General features: G+C 56.6%; 1 protein-coding gene across 1 annotated transcript; it reads right to left on the reverse strand.

Annotated features, from left to right (window-relative positions):
• Window positions 1-4,889: 4,889 nt before the first annotated feature.
• On the reverse strand, window positions 4,890-12,660 carry LOC104629625 (terminal nucleotidyltransferase 5B). Its single transcript, XM_075773745.1, has 3 exons — window positions 12,192-12,660; window positions 7,370-8,421; window positions 4,890-6,893 (listed from the first exon to the last, which is right to left on the reverse strand). The coding sequence occupies exons 1-2, from the start codon at window positions 12,372-12,374 to the stop codon at window positions 7,402-7,404; spliced, it is 1,203 nt and encodes a 400-aa protein (XP_075629860.1). The 5' UTR covers window positions 12,375-12,660; the 3' UTR covers window positions 4,890-6,893; window positions 7,370-7,401.
• Window positions 12,661-19,417: the final 6,757 nt, after the last annotated feature.

Raw genomic sequence — 19,417 nt, forward strand, 5'->3', positions numbered from 1 at the left:
TCCCTATCGCTGGGGCAGGACAGCGGGGCGGCAGCGAGAGGGGCACTCGTGGAGCCGGATTCAAAACCTTGTTTTTCCCCATTGTGGCCCCCCCGATCCCCCTGCAAAAACCTTGAATGTCTCTTTTATTCTCCCCATCACCAAGAGCGAAGAAAGAGGTGCTTGGAGATAAGAAACCGAAGGGATGGCTGAGAGATGGGGATCGGTTTTGGCAGTGGATAAACCATGTTCATCCAGCTGGGAGCCGGCTGGAAAGCAGAGCTTGTCCCTGCGGTCTCTGCTCGCTCACCTGCCAGCCCGGGATGGCCTCGGGGTGGAGGGGTTGAGGTTGGACGTAAGGCAGCCTGCCTGGATAAAACAAATCATCAACGAAATAACTACCGGGCAATTATGGCTATTAGCGATGCCAACTGTCTCCAATTCCCTGGGCATTAATGGGAGGTGGAGGGTACCCGGCCCCTCCCAGGGGTAGGTCACCCATGACGTGGGATGGCGGTGAGGATGCGCTTACTCACGTCGCTCTGCGCCGTCACGGGCAGCGCGGCAGCACCCACCGAGCACGAGCCAGAATAGCAGCATCCAGCCCCAAATGAGCAGGTTGGGTTCAAAGGCCGCCGCCTCCGGGAGGGCGCATTACTACCCCCCCACACCCCCGAGCTTTGGGGTAGGAGCAGCCCCGACGCTGCAGAGGAGGACACACGTGCTCCGCAGTCCCTTGCCGGTGGTTGTCACCATAGGGAGGGGCTGTGTCCCTCCTGCCTTCCCCCATCCACAATTAGGGGTTGTTTGGGGTTTTTTTTAGCCTTCCCAGAACGGCAGCGCTGCTCGTGATCTTGACCAAAACACCTCCAGGCAGATGATCGTCCTTTAAGGGACCAATTCCACCCGAGCCCCATTGCGGCGGCGGAAAAACTCCTCTGCGAAGGGGGATTACACCCTGGATGCTCAGCCTTTACAATCGGAGTATGCAGGGACCGTCTAGGGCTGCAGGGGAGGAGGAGCTGGGGAAGAAACTGGCTTAACTCGTTACACTGGTGATATTTGAAAAGGGTGGTTAGTACGTGGCATGTTAACATTATGTCCAGTTTTTAAGGAATGCATCCAGGATTCATTAGGGGAGCAGTAGTTAGGTGAGTCACGCTGCGGACATGCGGATTTAACTGGGATTTCAAGCCCAAATGACCTTTAATTGCATATTAGTAGAGGGATGCTTAAAGTAATCAGTTGTTCCAGCCACGCCGGCCCGGTGGCTACCAGGGAAAAGGGAGGAGGGCTGGAGGGGTGTCGTGCATCCAGCCCCTCCTTGGATTACAAGGCAAAAATGTAGGCCACGCAAACACCCCGGGGAACGCGCTGCTTGGTGGCTTTTCCTTTGAAGGCAGGGTGACACTGCTCTTGCTGAAACTGGGGTTTGATAGCGGCAAGATAAGCAGGGTAAATATGCCGTGGTGGCAGGAGAGGGCAACGATCAGCCCCGAACAGAGGGACCCCGAAGAGGGATGTCCCCATCCGTCACCAAAGAGAAACCTCCCGGCTAGGAAGGAGAGGTGGGAACAGCCCGTCCGTAGTCAGCTACGACACCCTGGAAAAATGATGCGAGCTCTTAGGAGTGAAAATGCATGTTCTCGCTTGCACGGGGAGGCAGATAACACATTACCGCCCTGCACCTCCCCGGGCACCGCTCCAGCCTAACGCCTGTCTCCAGAACCACGCTCCCACCTACGACTCCTCTCCTAGAAATGCCATTATTTCCCCTCGGCATCGCTGAAGGGGCACGCAGTGGTTTGGGGTGGGGGGGTGTGCAGGGACACCCCATCCCTGGCCCAGCTCACAGCTCAGTTCTGCAACCGCTCGAGGCTGCAGAGTGACTCCCCCCCCCCCTTTGCTAAGAAAACATGACTTTGCGATGGCTGTCAGTCATTCTCCTTAATAACTTGAGATGCCAGCAGATGATTTCAATCAAATTTGTCAGAGCCATCAAGTTTCTACAAGCTGGAAGGGGTGGCCGGGCACAGGGATCCACCCAGATCAAGGGAGCAGCCGCTGGGTGTTCGGCACACGTGCGGCTCTCACCAGCTACGGCTGCCGCCGCGGCTCGCTCCACCAAAGCAGGAGCTGCTGGAAGAGAAGGCGCAGGGAAGAGCAGACACCCAGCCTTAGCTTTTGCGGAAGCAAATGTGGGTTTTTCTGGGGGACTGCTGTCCCAGGCGGAGCAGGGGAGAGGCTCTGCACAAGCTGATCTCTCCTTGCGATGGCTCGGAGGGAAGGGAACGCCCGAGCTTCCCGTTCGAGGCTGGATGCGAGAAGTCAGAGGTGGGAGAAGGTGGTTGACATGGGATTCATGGAGCTTCCCACTGCAGCTCCTCACCACCAGCCGAAAGGTCGGCAGCAAATTGCATTTGGAGCTGAACGGTGCAAATGCTCCATGCACAGGACCCCCCCCAAAAAAAAGGCAAAAAACCCCCCAGCCTTTTAAATGCTCCTCCAACATAAGCTGAAATCCTATTTGTAATACCAAAACCTGAACCAGAACCTCCAGCAGCCGGAGCCAGCTGATAAGATATGAGGGTTCAACGACAGAGCACAAGTCGCACGTTTCTCACTTCACCCCGTGAAGGCTCAGCTGCTCCCCGACCTCAGGACCGCGGCAAAGGGGACCGAGTTTGTGCCATCCTCCGGCAGCTCAGCCCCGCCGGGAGCAAACTGCCCTCCCGGTATGTACATATCAATGAAGCATTTGTCTCGTGCTTGGCACCAGGCGTCAGAGCACAAGGGTCCGTGTGCTGGATCGCCTAAACACAGCTATAAATGGAAAGAGGAGCCGCACAGACAGGCTGTTCTCTCATTCTGCGTGATCTCAAATAGCAGAGTTAACACCCGCGCTGCCCGAGCGGCTACCGAGGAGGTGGGCAGCCGGGTAGAAATGCTGGCGTACTACAAGAGAGACAGAAATACAATTCGAACGCCACGCTGGGTCTAGCTGCATCATGCTGGTGCCACCCTCGGCATTGAGCCGAGGGATTAAGGACAGCTGAAAGCAGGAAGGTTGGAGCAAGATGCTTCTTGCATTCTGGAGATTCAAGGCAAATTCCTCCTGTTTCAGTGATTTGTGGGGCTTGGCCAGGTGTCCTTTCAGGAGAAAAAGCTGCTGTGGGCAGGTCTGCAGCTGTAAAGCCTGCATAAGCCCTGGAAATGATCCAGCTGATACAACACTGAATATTTTTTGGATGCATCTCAATGCATCGATCACCCACCAGCCCTCCGCAGAGGTGCTGCGGGGCACGTACCGTACTGCCATGCTCGGGCTGCGGCGTGGGCTTCTCCGCTCCCACCGCAGTCATTTGAGCTGGACGCTGCCAGCATAACCCAGAGCCGTGGGCATAACACCAACGGTCTAAAAATAGGGAATGGCCACCCCAACACTGAGGTTGAGGAGCTGAGGTTGAGAGAAGCACTCGGGCACCCAGCATGCACCAACACACCCATCGCGAGTCCAAACCTCATCCACCAGATACTCAGGCACATCCTGACTTGTCCATCACCCGCTGTTCAAAGAGAAAAATAATGACAGACTACAGGCTGTGAGAAAATATACAGGTTGTTTTTTTTTTTATTTGACAATTAACAAAAGAGGGATCCAAATCTCAGTTGTAAACATTGATAGCTCCTTTCTGATCACAACTAGTACTTTCCACGAACATCCTTTTGTATCGTTTGATCCGCTCCAACAATGACAAGCCGACTCTGTCAGGGCTTTTGCTGCTCCGCTCAGGGTCACAAATCCAGAGGCAGCTTATTCAGAACATCAACAGTCATCAGCAGGACCCACCGCTGGCACCCAGAAGACAGCTGACAAACTAAGCAGATATTTTAGAGCCGCTCCTGTACAAAAGACGCTCAGGGAAGGCAGGAGCTCAGCGCTGGGTTGCGTGCCAGGGAGAGGCAAGCATCCCATCTCACTGCCAACAGGTTGCGAGAGAAATCAGCCCTGCAAAAGCAGGATCCTACTTGAGCAGGCAACAGGGATGCGGGTCTTACGTGGTGCCAGCCCAGCAAGAACCACCCAGAGCTGTTGTCAGAGGGAAGCTTGGCCCTGGACCGTAAAAAATTGGAGATGCAGAGCCAGCAAGTTTGTCCCAAGGAGGGACTGGCACGTCATCGGCTCGATTGTTGCAGTGGAACCAGAACTGCCTGTAGCTTGACAAGGGGAAGTGAAACTTCATCTTAGGTTGGAGGGCAGCCAGAGCTGGAGGAGCTGCACCCAGCTACAGGCAGCCAGCTTCCAGCCATCGCACAGCCATCTGGCCTGAACATCAGCAGGTCCAAGCTTTTTTTGGGACATAACTTTTCAGAGCCTCCCGCCCTCCCCTTTCCAAGAGGAACCACTTTGCCAGTGGGTCAGCTACACAAAATAAGCAAATCTGAATTACTCAAGCAACCTTTTGCTGTTCACAACCATCAGCAGACAAGAACGAAGTCGTGGAAAGCCAGCAGCAGCGAGTGTCTCCCGGTGCTGTCCTTGAGCCCAGAGACCTCAGATCACCACCAAAACCGAGCAGGCTGCCACATCGAGCCACCCTCCCCCACCAGCAACTTGAGGAGCCACCAGGAAAGAGGAAGATGCACAACACTAAAGAACAACATTATAAATAGAAACGTCCGTCAGCCACCGGAGCGATCTGCCAACAGCTACGCACTTCCCGGGCTCCGTAGCTGCTTCGGTTTGAGGGACCATACGAGCAGCATTGGGCCAGGTCCAGCCCCAGGACCTCAGCTCCCTCCTCTCGAGGTGACCAGGCGGTTCAGAGCCTGGTCCTTTGGTGGGAGTAGGGTCAGCCATCTCATTCCCACACTACCCAGATGGATAAGCAAATAAGAAATCCAACAAATTTGAATACACTGTATTTATTTGTAACAGATTCTAAAGAATCTAGTGAGTCTATGTCAAGCCCATCGCATGACAAGTGATACAGGTGTAGGAAAAAAACACATTTAAAACAAAATCAAGTGCCATTCAAGCTACTGGAATCTTCCAATTGCCCCCTCACAGGAGGCAGCACAGTATCACTGCAAGGTCTAGAAAAGTTCAGATTCAACCCATTCACAAGAGTCCCACCACACACACTCTGTAAATCAAAAGTGCAATCTCAATGTAAGTTGCCCTGTCGAGCTGTTGGCTGTAGGGAATCTTTTTGACATCTTAAACGGGAAGGAGGGAATCTCAGTTTAGTGCGTCTATGTGTTTGTGGGTAGAGGGTAAGCAGCCTGTAAAAAAAAGCATGCTACATGTCATCTATGTTCATCTGAAGTTTAAAATGCAAGAAAAAAAAAGATCTTCCCTTGAAGCCATGAAGGCGGCATACTTAGGATCTCAAAAGCAGCCCTTAAACCAGTTTCACCTTGCACTGGGAAAATCTCAAGCTCCCACCACGTGGATCAGGCTCTGGGCAGCAGGGAGGGCTGGGGCAGAGTCTACACACCAGCCTTGTCCGTGAAGGCAAAGCTGCTCTACGGGAAGGCGGTTAAACCTGTAATAACTACATCATTAGCAACACTTCCTCAGCTCTGACTGGATAGGAAGCAAAGCTGAACCAGTTTCAAATTGGTTAGTTGATGTTAAGTATGAAAGCCCCTAAATCACTCCCTCCCCATCCCTTACGCCCACTCCACATCGCCCCTACCCCAAAAAAGGTAGCAATCTGGCTATACACATTCCAAGGATCTAGTCTTTATTAGAGTGTTCAGTCTGCCCAGCTATTACAGTTTCATCACAAAAAACAAAAACAAGTTAAAGATACTCAAGTATGTCAGCCTCGGAGGGAGCACCATGAAGTCACAGTGTTCCCAGAGCAGCATCTCTAGGAGCGCCTGCTTGCTCGCCCACCTCTCCATCCGTGCATAGTTAAGTCTGAGATGATGTTTCACGAGAACGGGCACGGCAATCCAGGCACCTCAGTGAAAGACTGTTTGTGCTCTCAACACCCAACAACTTCAAAGCCACATTTTGACTAAGAGCCAAACCCTCAAGACACAAGAGGGTTTGTTTAGAGAAGACATACTTTTTCCTAAGGCCAACTGACTTTTGCACAACCCCACCTCCCCACAAGCTCCATTTCTAGCTAGAGAATGAATTTCAAACGCTATCTGTGGCTCACATGTGGAATTACAAAGCTGGAAATAGGCTGCTTTTGAAGATAGAACCTGCCCGAGGGAAGATCTCCAGCCATGGCAGGCTAGAGTCTGGAAGAGGTCTACCTATCTCCTAGAAGGACATGGGCTCCAGCCCCCATCACAACAACAGCTGGAGATAACTGACTAGTGAACCAGTTGGTTTGTGCTTCAAAGGACAAGCCTCATCTTCCCAGATAACCCAGCTGGCCTCTGGCTTTGTGCATTAAAACCACACTGCATGCCAAAAAAAAAGCAGCATTTCAAATTCCCCTAGAAAATACACAATTAGGTACAGTAGCCTGGGGCAGGCTCCTGGACAGATCTTCTGCCTCATCGTTTATGTACACAATTATGTTTTGGCACTGCAGACTTGGGAGCTTGAGTAAATTCCTATGTAGGTCCCTGCTGCCTCTTCTCCATAAAGCTCTGCACAGCATTTTCCACCATGCACTCCCCCCCACCCCAGTGCCCCCAGTTTTAGGCATTTACAGAGTCATTCAAAGCCCACCCCTGTTTATGCAACTCCACTTTGAGACAGCTATTTGCTACAGCTCGTCCTTCACAGGCAGCAAGCCATGCCAAAAACCTCAGCGACATGTAACCTGCAATCCCAGTCTTGCTTCGGCGAGGTTACTAGAAATGATCTTATGACCCACCCACCCCCCAAACAGAAACATTTTCCTCTTCGGACATCCCCACTCAAGCTCTTGGGATGTCAGCCCCTGCAAAAAAATAAGGTTTACAGTACAGTTGTGTTTGTATTGTTACAGGCACTTAAACAGGATTCTTTGGTCCTTCAAAGGAATTAGCCACTCTGGCTTCTATCTTCAGAAACCACAAGTCTGCACACCCATAACACCTCCCGCACTAAAACACAATTCAGATCCATTCCAGGGCAGTGCAGCTCTACCTTAGCGTAATTCTACAATCTCCCCTCACACACCCCCACCCTCCCCCGTTGCCTCCAGAATTCAATAAGCCATCGAATCTTCCTGTAAACGTCCCAATCCTCTAGTTTCCATAACACTGCACTTCCCATCACAGTGTACAGCAGACAGGCCTCGTTCCAACAACCCCAGGAACAAGACGCTCAAGCGAGAGTCCAGGAAGTTTCCTTTTGTTGCAGTTCTAGAAAGGTCTTTTTTTTTTTGCCCCCCACCCCCCCCCACCCTCCCTGCTCCCCAAGGCAAGGAAATACCTTGGAGGACAGACCCTGAAGTTTGTCCTGGCTCAGTTACAGGGAAGCCACGTTGGGTAGGACTGATTGCAAGGCAGGAAGGGCTGCACGTGGGTGACGTAGTAGTTGAAGTTGATTTCACTGACGTAAGGAGCTGGCTGGTAGTAGCAGGTAACGTTTGTGACCGTGGGGATGATGTTTTGCTCAGCCAGGACTCTCACAGCCAGCATGGCAATGAGGTTCAGGGTCTGCCTCCTTTCGTGTCCCATAAGGCAGACTGTGCTCTCATTGACCACCCTGTGGAGGGTCATCAAATAGTCATATCTTTTGCTCTCCATCCCAACAAAGTGGCTCTGAAGGTAGCACTCCAGCTTCCTCTGCTGCTCGCCGATGTCAGAGAAGTCTATGAAAAACCTGGAGCACATGTATCTCTGTAGTGCCTTCATATCCACTTCCGATTTGGGCTTAAACCCCCTCACCAAGAGGTTGCAGTACTTCAGAAGCCCCCCACCTCTGATCTCCTCTGGGTTCCTCGTGGCGATGACCCTGTTCCGGAGATGGTCCATTGCCTCCTCAAAGTCCCCATACATGCTCTCCCCAGTGACCGTGGGGTGGAAGTTCTCAGCCATGGGGTTCTCTGAACACTCCCCAAACAGCAGAAGCGAATCCAGGATGATCTGGAAGGAGTCCACGCTGAACTCGAACTGCCGTCTGAGAGAGTCCACAAATTTGAGCTCCACGTTCTTGCCGCTGTTGTTGGAGAGCGATATGAGGCTCCAGCGGTCGGTCTCGTTGCATACCTTCACAAGCTTCTGCACGTATGCCTCCTTCAGAGTCATGGGGGTGATCTTGTCTTTGTTGACACCTTCTGGGAGGAAGTCAAGAAGGCAGTCCATGACCACATCTTTAACAAGCTGGAAGACATCTTCAGTCTTCAGATCTACACCAAAGATGAGATCTAGGTCTTTGTAACCCAAACCACTGTCTTGATGTAGAACGTGACTAGCTGCTGAGCCATTCAACCTTACGTTATGAACTGCAATTCCTTTCTTCTCCAGGCGACTACGGACAACCTGAGATATAAAGAGAGTCAGTGAGAAGCAAGAAAGCATTCTCGGAACAGCCTGGTTACAGCAGCAGGATTCACTCCCTGCACTTATATGGGTCACTCCAGTGCACGACAGTGAAATAAAAAGCTAATCCATTAGAAATAGGTCACTTTGGAAGGCATCCAGAGTCTTGCCAGCAGCTGGGGGGGCCTCTCCTCTACTTACTCCCTTGCATTAGAGGGCTCTTACTGCACACAAACAGCTGTTTCTGCTTCCAGTACAGCTGTTTGCCATTCCCTTCCTTCCCTCCCTCAAAGCTGAGAGGTTATCTGAACCCATTTTTTGGGGTGGCCTCTGCCCCCTTTGCCTCCCCATGGTTGCAGCCAGCCTTTCCAGCCATCAAACCAAGACCAGCCGATCCAAAAAGGACACTAAATACAAGGCAGCAGCACAGTCTGCAGCAGTCCTCGTTGATTTAATCAGGGTGGCTCACTCCTTTTAGCCATCCCCTTTGCCTGTCAAGATTCATTAAAGGCAAATCAAGATGCCAGAACTGCTCAAAAGCCCCAGCCAGGCGTATGCAAGTTCATGTCCTAACTAGTAAGTGTATCCTAACAATTTCCAGTGTGTCAGAGCTTCGTGCTGAACTTGGCACGCTATCAAGCACAAGAGGCAGCTTTCATCTTACGGGTGTTACTCCAGTGATTTGAATGCTGCCTGCTCAGTCCTGGCACACCCACCAGTACCTCCAAAGCTTTGTTCATTTAGAGCGAAGCTGAATCACTTGCCTGATTACTTAACATGCAGGAGGCTGAAATAACCCCAAGACCATAAAATAAACTATCTGGACACCAGCTTGTAATTTGAGTTTAACTGAGCTCAAAGATCCCAGGAAGATTAAGTTCATGCCTTCCACCAGAAGCTCTTCCCATCCCTCATCCTGCTTTCATGTTTCTCTAGCAATTACCACTGTCCTATGAGTCCCAGCTAGCCAGCCTGCTCAGCCAGTGCTTGAAGCAAGGCTGGAGCTTGAAAGAGCCAAAGCTTGGGATACAAATGGACAAGCTCTATCACTAGCAGCGAGCCTGACCAGGCTACGCAGCCCCACAAGGCTGTCCTAGCTCAAGAGAGGCCCCACTAACATTCAAAACCTTATCAGAGGGGCCAAACCCACTGCTTGGTTGACGCAGCCCTGAGCAGACAGTTCTGGGGACACCAGTGAGTCTCAGCAGCTCTGAGACTGCCCCTGCATGAATTTTGTTTGGAAGAAACAATACCTAAAGGTGAAGGGCAGCAGTACATGATCCATAGCTTGGTCACCAAGTGGTCTGTGACATGGTAAGACACCACATCTTCTGCTGCTCCAAGGTGCCCTTGCAAACAGAAGGTATCTCGGTACCAAGTTGCTGAACGTTTTTGAACTTGGAGGTTGTTAAATCTCATGACGCAGCTTCTCTGCCTGTGTTTCCCCTGTCACTCCCTGACATGAGCCACCGCTGCTCAGGCTAGAAACGTGCCCGGGCTCCTCGCCAACCGAGCGGTGACCATCGCACATCGGGCAACAGTTAAACCAGTGAGCTATTCGCCATCGGAAGTCCCAAGTCCCCACCAGCAGATCCAACCCAGCCATGAACACAGTTATTCTCAAAGGCAGACAATCAGAAAATTGAATTTACTCCTGAGAAGAGGCACAGGGTTATTGCCCCACACAGAACAAATATCAGGCAGTCGATCCAAGGGAGTTCCTGGTACACAGTTGTTGCCAACTGAGCAGTCACCAGAGTCACTCGCCCACGGCACGGCTCCAGCACCACTTGTGGAGTTAAGAGTTTTGTGCTATTAGGCTTAGAGCGAGACAAGATATAGGTCACAAAAGTGTTAGATCCAGAGCTAGGACCAGATCTCATTCCAGATTAATTTCCTAACCCCAAAGAACATCTGCTTAACCCCTTTCTGGGCACAGCTCAGGACCTGCAGCATTTCAGACCCAAGCTTCAGGCTTGCAGGTCTGCCCACACTAGATGTATTCAGAAAAGGGAGAAAAACCCCTCAAGTCAGTCTTGTCCTCAATCACCCAAAAAACCCTCCAACCTGCAGAAAGCCTCGCTGTTTCCCCGAGGCCAGCAGGCTTCAGCCCACCAGTCTCAACCTGAAGAACATCTCCCCAGCCACACCAGTGGGTTCAGGTATGCCTTTTCCCCAGAGGGTTGGATATTTTGAGGGTTAGGCAGCTGCTGACCTGCTTCCCAAAACAGCACCTCACATTACATGCGGTTCAGATAATTGACTCTGACAGCCAGGCGGGAGCAAACCTTGCCTGCGTCCTGACCTGCCGCTTCCCACCTCCCACAACAACAAGAGCACATAATAAATAACTGCCTTTTAGGTTACTTGTTTCAGATTAGTCAGCCCTAAATACAGGGTCTGCCAGCGCGGTCGGTCAGAATTACAGCCCTCAGTTATTTAGTGTTTGAAGTTGCTACTGGCAACATCCTTTTCAGCAGCTCCGACACCAAATGGCTTCAGTTTCGTGGAACCAAACAGTAATAACCGGTGGAACATTTGATGCTGCGGTGGGCTTTTAACAGCGCCGAGCTTCGCTGGCCTTGCACAACCCAAGGGCAGCATCCTGACGGTAGCTCTCAGCTGTCGTTCAGTTTAAAGCTTCAGCGGCCAAGACTCAGCGCTTCTGCCCCCAACAGATGCAGCAGGAACTCGAGGAATCTGAAGTCGGCTGAGGCTTACACAGAGCCGAGCGTCTTTCAAATGTCACCTTTCCATTTTCCGAGCTGAAGCAGAAATATTTCTCAAGCAGCCAAGGCTTCAAAAAAATCCTAGTGATTAGTTTATTGTGAAAGCCAGTTTGGTTTTAGCTTTGTGAATAGTCTTTTTAATTAGAAGCTAACATGCCCGATTTTACATTTGATGAGTCATTACTGAGGAATGAAGTTGCCTCCCAAACATGAATATGCATCAGCTTATTTGAACTACATTGTTAATTTAATATTAAACACAGTTGTTACTTTATGGTTAAACTAACAGGAGCTCTTTAACAAGATGAAGTCTTAGGCAGACTCTGGAGGATACGCTCAGCGTGATGAGAATCAGAGCACGCCGACATTTGATCCAGCATTTAAATTAACAACCGACTCTTAACAACGCACAAGCCCGACATGACCACCAGCACGGAGCTCCAAGAAGCCCCTTCGCCTCGGCCACCCGCACCTCACGGCTCTTCGGGCACCAAACCATCCCGAAAGGAGGAAGAACGCAGGATGGGATGAAGCAAAGTGGGATCCACGGCACAAGCCGCAGCAGCTCCAAGGATCAGGAATGTGAATTTTAAATGCATCTGATTTTTCTAGAGAAGCTGTTTCTAGGACAGTCCTTCCAGTTTGACGCGTTGCTGCTGCCAGACCAGACGAGGCACGCAGCAGCTCCAGCCCCACCGAGACCCCCAGGACCAACCGAGCCCCCCCCGGGCACGATGGGGCCGGCTCCCCACTGCACCCCCACTCAGGTTTACCCCCCTCCCCGGGCCGGGAGCCCTGCGGGACAGCGCGGGGGGAGGCAGGGGGTGCCAGGCCGGGCTGGCTCAGGGCCCGGCGGGCCGGTTACCGCCGCCTCAGCAGTTTTATTTTCTCCCTGACCCCCACGGCAGCGGGGGGGGGGGGGGGGCAGAGTCCAACGAGGCGGCGGAGCGGGACCCGCACCCCCCCCAATTCCCCCCCCAGCCCCATTCCTCAACCCCGGGGCCCACCGCGGCCTACCCGCCCCCCCCCCCCGGGCCTCACCTGCACGATGGTGCGTGGCCGCACCGAGAGCGTGGGGAAGTTGCCGCGGCCGTGGATGGGCACGGCCTCGCCCAGGATCTGGTCCAGCCGCTGCACCTGCTCCCACGTCAGGACGCTGAAGCGGCCTCCGGCACCGTGCTGCTCCGAAGAGCCCGGAGCGGGCCCCGCCGCCGCCGCCAGCATCGCTCTCCCCGCCAGGAGAAACGCCACCGGAAGAAGAGCTCGAGTCACCCGGAAACGGCCCGGAAACCAGCCGGAAGTGCCGGGTTGGGGGGGGGAACCGGGAGGAAAATTTAAAAGGAGGAGGGGAAAAAAACCCAACAAAACCAACCAAAAAAAAAAAACCCAAAAAAAAGCTGTTGCTGAGAGGAATGCTCCCGCGGGGCGGAGGCGGGGAGGCGCGGTCGGTGCCCGGAGGGGACGCTGCAACAAACCGGCCCGCGCCGCCCCCCACCCGCCACCGGCTACACTGAGCACTGCGCTGGCTCGCGCCCTGCCGCCTCCTTATATAGGCCCCCCGGCCGCGCCCCCATTGGCCCGGCCCCGCCGCCAATCCCTGCCCGGCCGCGCCGCCCTTTCGGCGCTCTCATAGGCTCAGGATGAAGGTTGGGGCTGGGCCGGGCGCCAATCAGAGGAGCGGGTAGGGAAAGAGGCGGAGCGAAGTGTGGAGGGGGCGGGACAGATCGGTGGAGCCCCGCCCCTCCGGCGTGGCCCGCTGCGTGCGGGAATCCCGGCGGTGATTGGTCGGGACGGGGCGCGGGTTAAAGGGACACCCCACTGATGGCCCGTGCCCTGGTACCCCACCGATACCCCACCGATACCCCACCGATACCCCGTCGATACCCCACCGATACCCCACCGATATCCCACCGATACCCCACCGATACCCCACTGATACCCCACCGATACCCCATCGATATCCCATCGATATCCCACCCATACCCCACCGATACCCCATCGATACCCCACCGATACCCCACCGATACCCCATCGATACCCCATGGCCTCACACCCCATTGATGGGCCATGCCCTGGTACCCCACCGATACCCCATCAATACCCCATCGATACCCTATGGCCTCACACCCCATCGATGGCCCGTGCCCTGGTACCCCACTGATACCCCACCGATACCCCATCAATACCCCATCGATACCCCATCGATATCCCATCGATACCCCATGGCCTCACACCCCATCGATGGCCCGTGCCCTGGTACCCCACCAATACCCCATCGATACCCCATCAATACCCCATCGATACCCCATCGATATCCCATTGATACCCCACCGATACTCCATCGATACCCCATCGATACCCCACCGATACCCCATGGCCTCACACCCCATCGATGGCCCGTGCCCTGGTACCCCATCAATACCCCATCGATACCCCATTGATACCCCATGGCCTCACACCCCATTGATGGCCCAAGGTTTGCTACCCTTGATCTGATAATCAGCGATCTGATGCCCCACTGATGCCCCACGCCTGATACCCCAGGGATACCCCATGGCCTGGCACCCCACAGTCCAATGCCCCCCAGCCTGACCCCCACCCCAGGGCCCTCTCTCCCTGGCCAAACAGTCACCCCAGAGACCCACCGCACCTGCCGGCTGCAGGGAGCTCTGGCACCCAGGAGACGTGGGGTGACGCCACAGGGTGACACCCTGGGGTGATAGACCCCACCGGCTCAGGACACCTATGCTGGGCACCCTTAGCCCCAGCATCAATCCCAACCCCTAAAACCCACCGTGTGGCTCCACTGCCAGCCAAGCCACCGCCTCCTCCCCAGGCCAGCCGTGTCCCTGGCCGCTGGCCGCCCATTTCCTTTCATCCCAACAATTCCCATCACTTTAAAGAGCTCATTTCTCCGTGACATTTAACCCTGCAGACATTTCCAGGAGGCGCCTCCCCGCCGAGCCAGGGCCCGATGCCCTGCGGTCCCACGGACAGACAGGCACAACTCCAGGCTCCGCATCTGCAGCCGCCATTCCCATTTCTCTCGTTCCTGCTTGGAGCCGGGATCCATCCTTAAAAGCCACGAGCCCCGTTGGGCAATGAGCCAGCACTGATTTATTTTTATACCCTCGCAGGGGTATATTGCAAAAACACCCCTGAAAATCCCCAAACCTCCAACCTGGGACATTTTGCAGAGTTGTTGCAGAGCTCTTCCAAGCTGCAAAGTCCGTCTCCGAAGCCAAGGCTTGATGGCGGCAGGTTGTCCCCTCCCATATCCCAGGGGTCCACTGCTGGAAGCTGGAGCTGGCTGAGGAAAAAGTAACTGAGTGATGGGGGGGATTTGAGTTTGGGGAGAAATGGGGTTTCTAGGAGCACCCACAGCTGGGGTTGGAGGGGAGAGGAGGTAACAGGGTGTCCCCGAGCTCTGGTTCCCTCTGAAGTCCTCCCCACCCTGAGAAGCACCAATAGCCCAAGGGGTCCCCACAGGGCGCTGGAGTCCCCTCCGCTGGGGTCTCCGTGTGGGGACACTCCTCGTGCCGCGGCATTTCGCTCTCTGGGTCCTGCCGGTGTCACTGCGTGGCTCCATCAGGCATCTCTGTCGGGATTCAATGCTGCTCTCGATTATGCCCCACGAGGCTCTGAATCGGGGCATGGGAGGAGGGAGCCCTGCCAGAAAGTGATTTTGCAAGGAACTTCATAAAAAATCAGGCAGCTGCCTGCCATTGCAAAACCCCTTTGATCATGTCGGCAAAAGAGCCGGATCAGGAAGAGTTTCCCAAGAGGCTGAGAGGGGCCGAATGGCTTTAGGGATCAGGATCTGTCCCAGGGGTCTGGCCGGGGGGATTTGGGCTGGCTGGGTGCTGAGCACCCCATGGGCAGGGCTGTTTAGGGGACCCTGCCAGCCGTGACACCCCTGGGCGATGGGGCAGGATGCGGCTGTGGAGCCGATGGGATGCACGATGCGCTGCAGATCCTTGCGGGACAAGTCGGTGGCCTGGTGATGAGCTAGGAGGGACACGCTGGCGATGCCCAGGCCGAGAGGGACCGGCATGCTGACGGCTCTGGAGAAAACATCAGCTCATTAAGAAGAGCTGACGTGCTCCGGCCGGACTGGCTGAGCTGCTCGTTAACATCCATCACCAAACGATTATCCCAAAGAGCTGCCCGCAGCAAACCCAGGACTCGGAATGGCACCAAGGCCATTTCCTTCCAGCTCAACAAGTGCCAGCCCGGGCTTTATTCGTTTGTTTTGTTGGCAATTATGGAATAATCACCCTCTTGGGGTGAAATTCGGGTGGATCCTGCCTCCGGGGTGATGGCACAAAGGTTGCAAAGCCCCTTTGGGGGTGTGAGGGGGGGCCAGGGGCTGGGCCAGGGGGCTCAGGGATGCCGTGACCCCACTCGCCCCATGGATCCGGGGTTGGGAGCATCCCGGTTCTGCGCGGGGACGCCGGCTTTGCCCTGCCGGGAAATCACCTGGGGAGGAGCTGGGGTGTTCCTCCCTGGCGTGTGCGTGGGGAGGAACAAGACACCCCACTGCCGGGGGGGATGGAGAGGGGCAGGGGCTGCCAGGACTGGGGGCTGGGGGGGGTGGTGTGGCAGTGCAGCCCCCCCCCATCCAAGTGGAGCCCCCCAGGGCGCTGAGGACATTTTCCAGCCCTGATCATCCGTTGTGGGCTGCTCAGTGGGAGAGGTGGGTGGAAAGGCCTGGAGGAGCTGGGGGAGCGGGACAGGGGGGTGAAAGCCCAACCTGGAGGTGAAGAGAAACCTTGGGGACTCCCTGACCTGCGTGGGACCGGCTCTGTCCCACCCGCCATTAAGCAGGGTGTGCGCCAACTCCCTGAGCAAGCAGGAGGGACCAAGCCCTTCTCCCGGAGCCACCAACGTCACCCAGCGTCGCCCCAGGGGAGCAGCAACGCTCCCCGTCGGGGCGGGGGCATTCCTCCTGCCCTGCTCCCACAGTAGCCGCCCACGGCATCGCCGCCGTGCACATGCCAGCCGTGTCCCAGGCTGTCCCTCTGCCCGTGGCGGCTGTCCCTGTTGCATGTACCCGCTGTCCCGTGCACGCACTGGCCATCTCTGTGCACGCCCCGTGCACGCACGCCAGCCACCTCCGTGCAGATGCCAGCGGTCCCCGTCCATTTGCCTGCCATCCCCACGCACATCGTTCACGCAGACATGCCGCCGTCACCACGCACATGCCCACGTCCCCGTGCCCAGTGTGGGTTTAGGAGGTGGAGCCCTTCTCCTCGGCCGTGTCCAAAACCTCCCTCGGCAAACACCGTTCCTGGATACCTCCCAGTCGCTCGCATCTACCATCCAGCCCCGCTCGCTCCCGCACAGCCTGTCTCAGAGGTGCCACCGTGCTCCTGGCCGCTCGCTGTCCCCAGACCCTCCCTGCCGGGCTACCCGTGTCCCTGGGGCTGTGCCACCGGCTGCCTCCATGGCCCGGAGCGGCCACGGCGAGGCCAAATTTGGCATCGCAGGCAGCACAGCTGTGTGGGGAGCACCCACGTTCACTGCCTGGCATGAGGGGTGTCACGGCTCTGCTCTCTGCTCAGGGTCCCCATGTCACGAGTCACGACCCCCAGGTCCCCCCAGATCCCCAGCTGCCTCCCGGAATTAATGCTAAGTGATGACGCCGGGACGCCCTCGCCCTGGAGACAGCCACCTTGGAGGCCCTGAGATGAAAGGGACCGCAGGGTGTTATTACTGCAGGTGACGTGCAGCTGGGGAATGGCACCTGTCACCTCACCCGGCTGCTGCAAAATGCTGCCTGGGGAGTGCGAGGGGGGACACGGTACCGCCAGGGCACGAGGAGGGGGACACGGCACCGACGTACCCCCAGAGTGGGGCAGGGACTGAGCTGCCCCCTCAAAGCTGCTCGGGGCGTCACCAGCTGGGGAGGTCCCCGTCCCCCAGTCCCTCCGTTGCATGACCTGTGTGTCCCGGGCTCGGTGGCTTCCCGGTGACACCACGTGCTGTTTTGTTTGGCGTGACTTGTGTTCTTAAAGCCGTGGCAGGGGACGACCTGTCTTAATGCCACTAATTTGAGCCTGGTAGAAAACACAGCTGGTCCGTTCGTGCTGGTTTTTAGGGCCCCAGGTGATGCCCGGGCACGGCTGCGGGTGGTGGCAGCTCTGGCACACCCCGTCCCACCGCCCCGCCGGCCGCCCCGCTAATGCTCCTCTTGGGAAAGCTGGGGAGCCAGCCGGGAGTTCCGCTTTGGGGGGCTGCTGAGCCCGGAGCCGGTGACGCTGGAGGTGACTCCACAGCCCTTCCCGAGGGGGTCTCGGTCCTCGCTGCTCGTGCAGCGGTGTGGGGCTGCGGGGCCGTTTGCTCTCTCCCTTCCCCGGGCCGTGCCGGACCACGCAGAGGGAAACTGAGGCACGGGGCAGCCCAGCCATCCTGGCCAGGGCAGATTCCTGCAGCTGCAGAGACAGCAGCTCTTTAATCCCCCCGGATGGGGGTTACAGGAAGGACCATCACCGCCTCGGCACACGCGTGTGCGGGGACGGGCTCGTCCCGCTCAGGGTCCCTCTCTTCTCCCTGCCCTTGGTGCCACCACCTCAGCCCCAAGGTGCTTTGGGAGGGAGCGGAGGGAGGGGGGTACAGGGCACGAGGGGGGGCACACGGGGAAAAGGCATCGCCGGCAGGACCGTGGGGCTGTGGGCACGCACCGGGGCCCATCCACCCCCCCCGGCCTCGGCACTGCGTGTGCTTTGGCGGTTGCTCAGCGGTGACAGCCCATCCCTGGAGGGATCATTAGTCCTTCCTCATTACAAAAATTACTCACCCTTTGAGACAGAAACAAGAATATCCTGGAAATGCCTCGGTTTGGTGAGTTCTCGCATTAAAGGTATGACTGAAATCAAGAGGGCGGCCGCACGTGATGCTCGCTGGCACGTGGGGCGGGTGAGATGCTCGGGCAGCCCCGGGGCTGCTGCGCACTCCTGCTTTCCCCTCCGTGCCCAGGATGGGTGACCGTCACCTGGCTTCTGGGCTGCGGCCAGCCTCTCTCGGTGCTCCTGCCCTTTGGGACAGGATGGCAACTCCGCCGCTCTCCTCCCAGACCCAGCTTTGCCCGTTCCTGCCAAACCCTCCTGCTTCGGGGTCCTCCCGTCAGCACCGCTGCCCCAGGGACGAGGCACCCCGAACCCCGCGTGGGGTGCAAGAATGGCACCCACCAAACCGGCACCGCCACGGGCCCCACGGCATTGCCTGCCCCATGTCCCCGGTCGCCTCGTCCTGCCCAGAGACCCCTCGGTAAGGGAGGGACCCCGGGGGTGCGGTAGCTGGGCCGAGTCCCAGCCCGGGGCCACGGGGGACCCTGGGCTTCAGGTATTTTAAGCACATGAGCAACGCCAGCCATTATGCGCCTGCCGGATGGTGAGGAGGTGAGTCACGGCCTCGTTGAATCAGAGCTTTAATTTCCAGCAATGAAACACGCTCCCATTGCAATTGCCCAAAAGTGAGGAGCTCCAGCTGCCCCGGGGCACCCCCAGCCCTGAGGGGGGTCCTGGGGGGGGGAGAAGGTGCAAGCGCTGCTGGGGCTGGGAAGGTCTTTCTGGGGGGATTTTTGGGTCGGGGTGCAGCCCCTCACCCGGGTGCTGCCTCGAGCCTCTTCCCTCTCTCCGCTCGTGGGGTGCTGGTGGGAAGCGGCTCCTCTCCGAGGGCTCGGTTTCAGCCCCGGCTCCTGGGGAAAGCCAGGGAACAACAACAAAAAAAAAAATCACAAGGCTCAAACGTCCCCAAGCCCTCTCCCCTGGGGATGGAGCAATTAGTCCCCCAAAACCCCGGCACGGTGCAGGCAGGGACCCGGGACAGGCAGGTTCCTCCCCGGGGACCACGCGCTGGGCTCAGGGTGGGCAGAGCTGCCGGGGCGCCCAGTCGGCACCTCAAGGCCACGCCGGGGAGATCGGTGCCGCTGGGAAAGGACCTGCCGTTTGCCAAACCTTCCCCCTGCAAAGTGAGAAAAACAGCCCGTTCCCCTCCCAACGTGCCGGCGCAGCCCCGGGGAGGGATGCGGGAGCCCCGGCTCTGCGGGCCCTGCGTCTTCACCAAAGTTGGGAATGGCTTAAAATGTCGTGTCCCCCCCTCCCCAGACGGGGCTCCCCATCTCCCCGAGCCATGGTGGGGAGGTGAGGGACGAAGCCTCCATCCCGACAGCGACGGGGACGAGGTCTCGCAGCCACCTCGTTCATCTGGGACGGCCGGGACCCTGGGTCGGAGGTAAGAACCCAAAGAGCCGGAAAAACCCCTAC

This window comes from Balearica regulorum, chromosome 22 (genome assembly GCF_011004875.1).
Source record: "Balearica regulorum gibbericeps isolate bBalReg1 chromosome 22, bBalReg1.pri, whole genome shotgun sequence".
Classification (NCBI taxonomy): domain Eukaryota; kingdom Metazoa; phylum Chordata; class Aves; order Gruiformes; family Gruidae; genus Balearica; species Balearica regulorum.

Coding starts and splice junctions, on each gene's coding strand:
- LOC104629625 (XM_075773745.1), bottom strand. CDS start 12,374: ATGCTGGCGGCGGCGGCGGGGCCCGCTCCGGGCTCTTCGGAGCAGCAC. Junction 8,422..12,191: donor GGCCACGCACCATCGTGCAG/GTGAGGCCCGGG, acceptor TTTATATCTCAG/GTTGTCCGTAGTCGCCTGGA.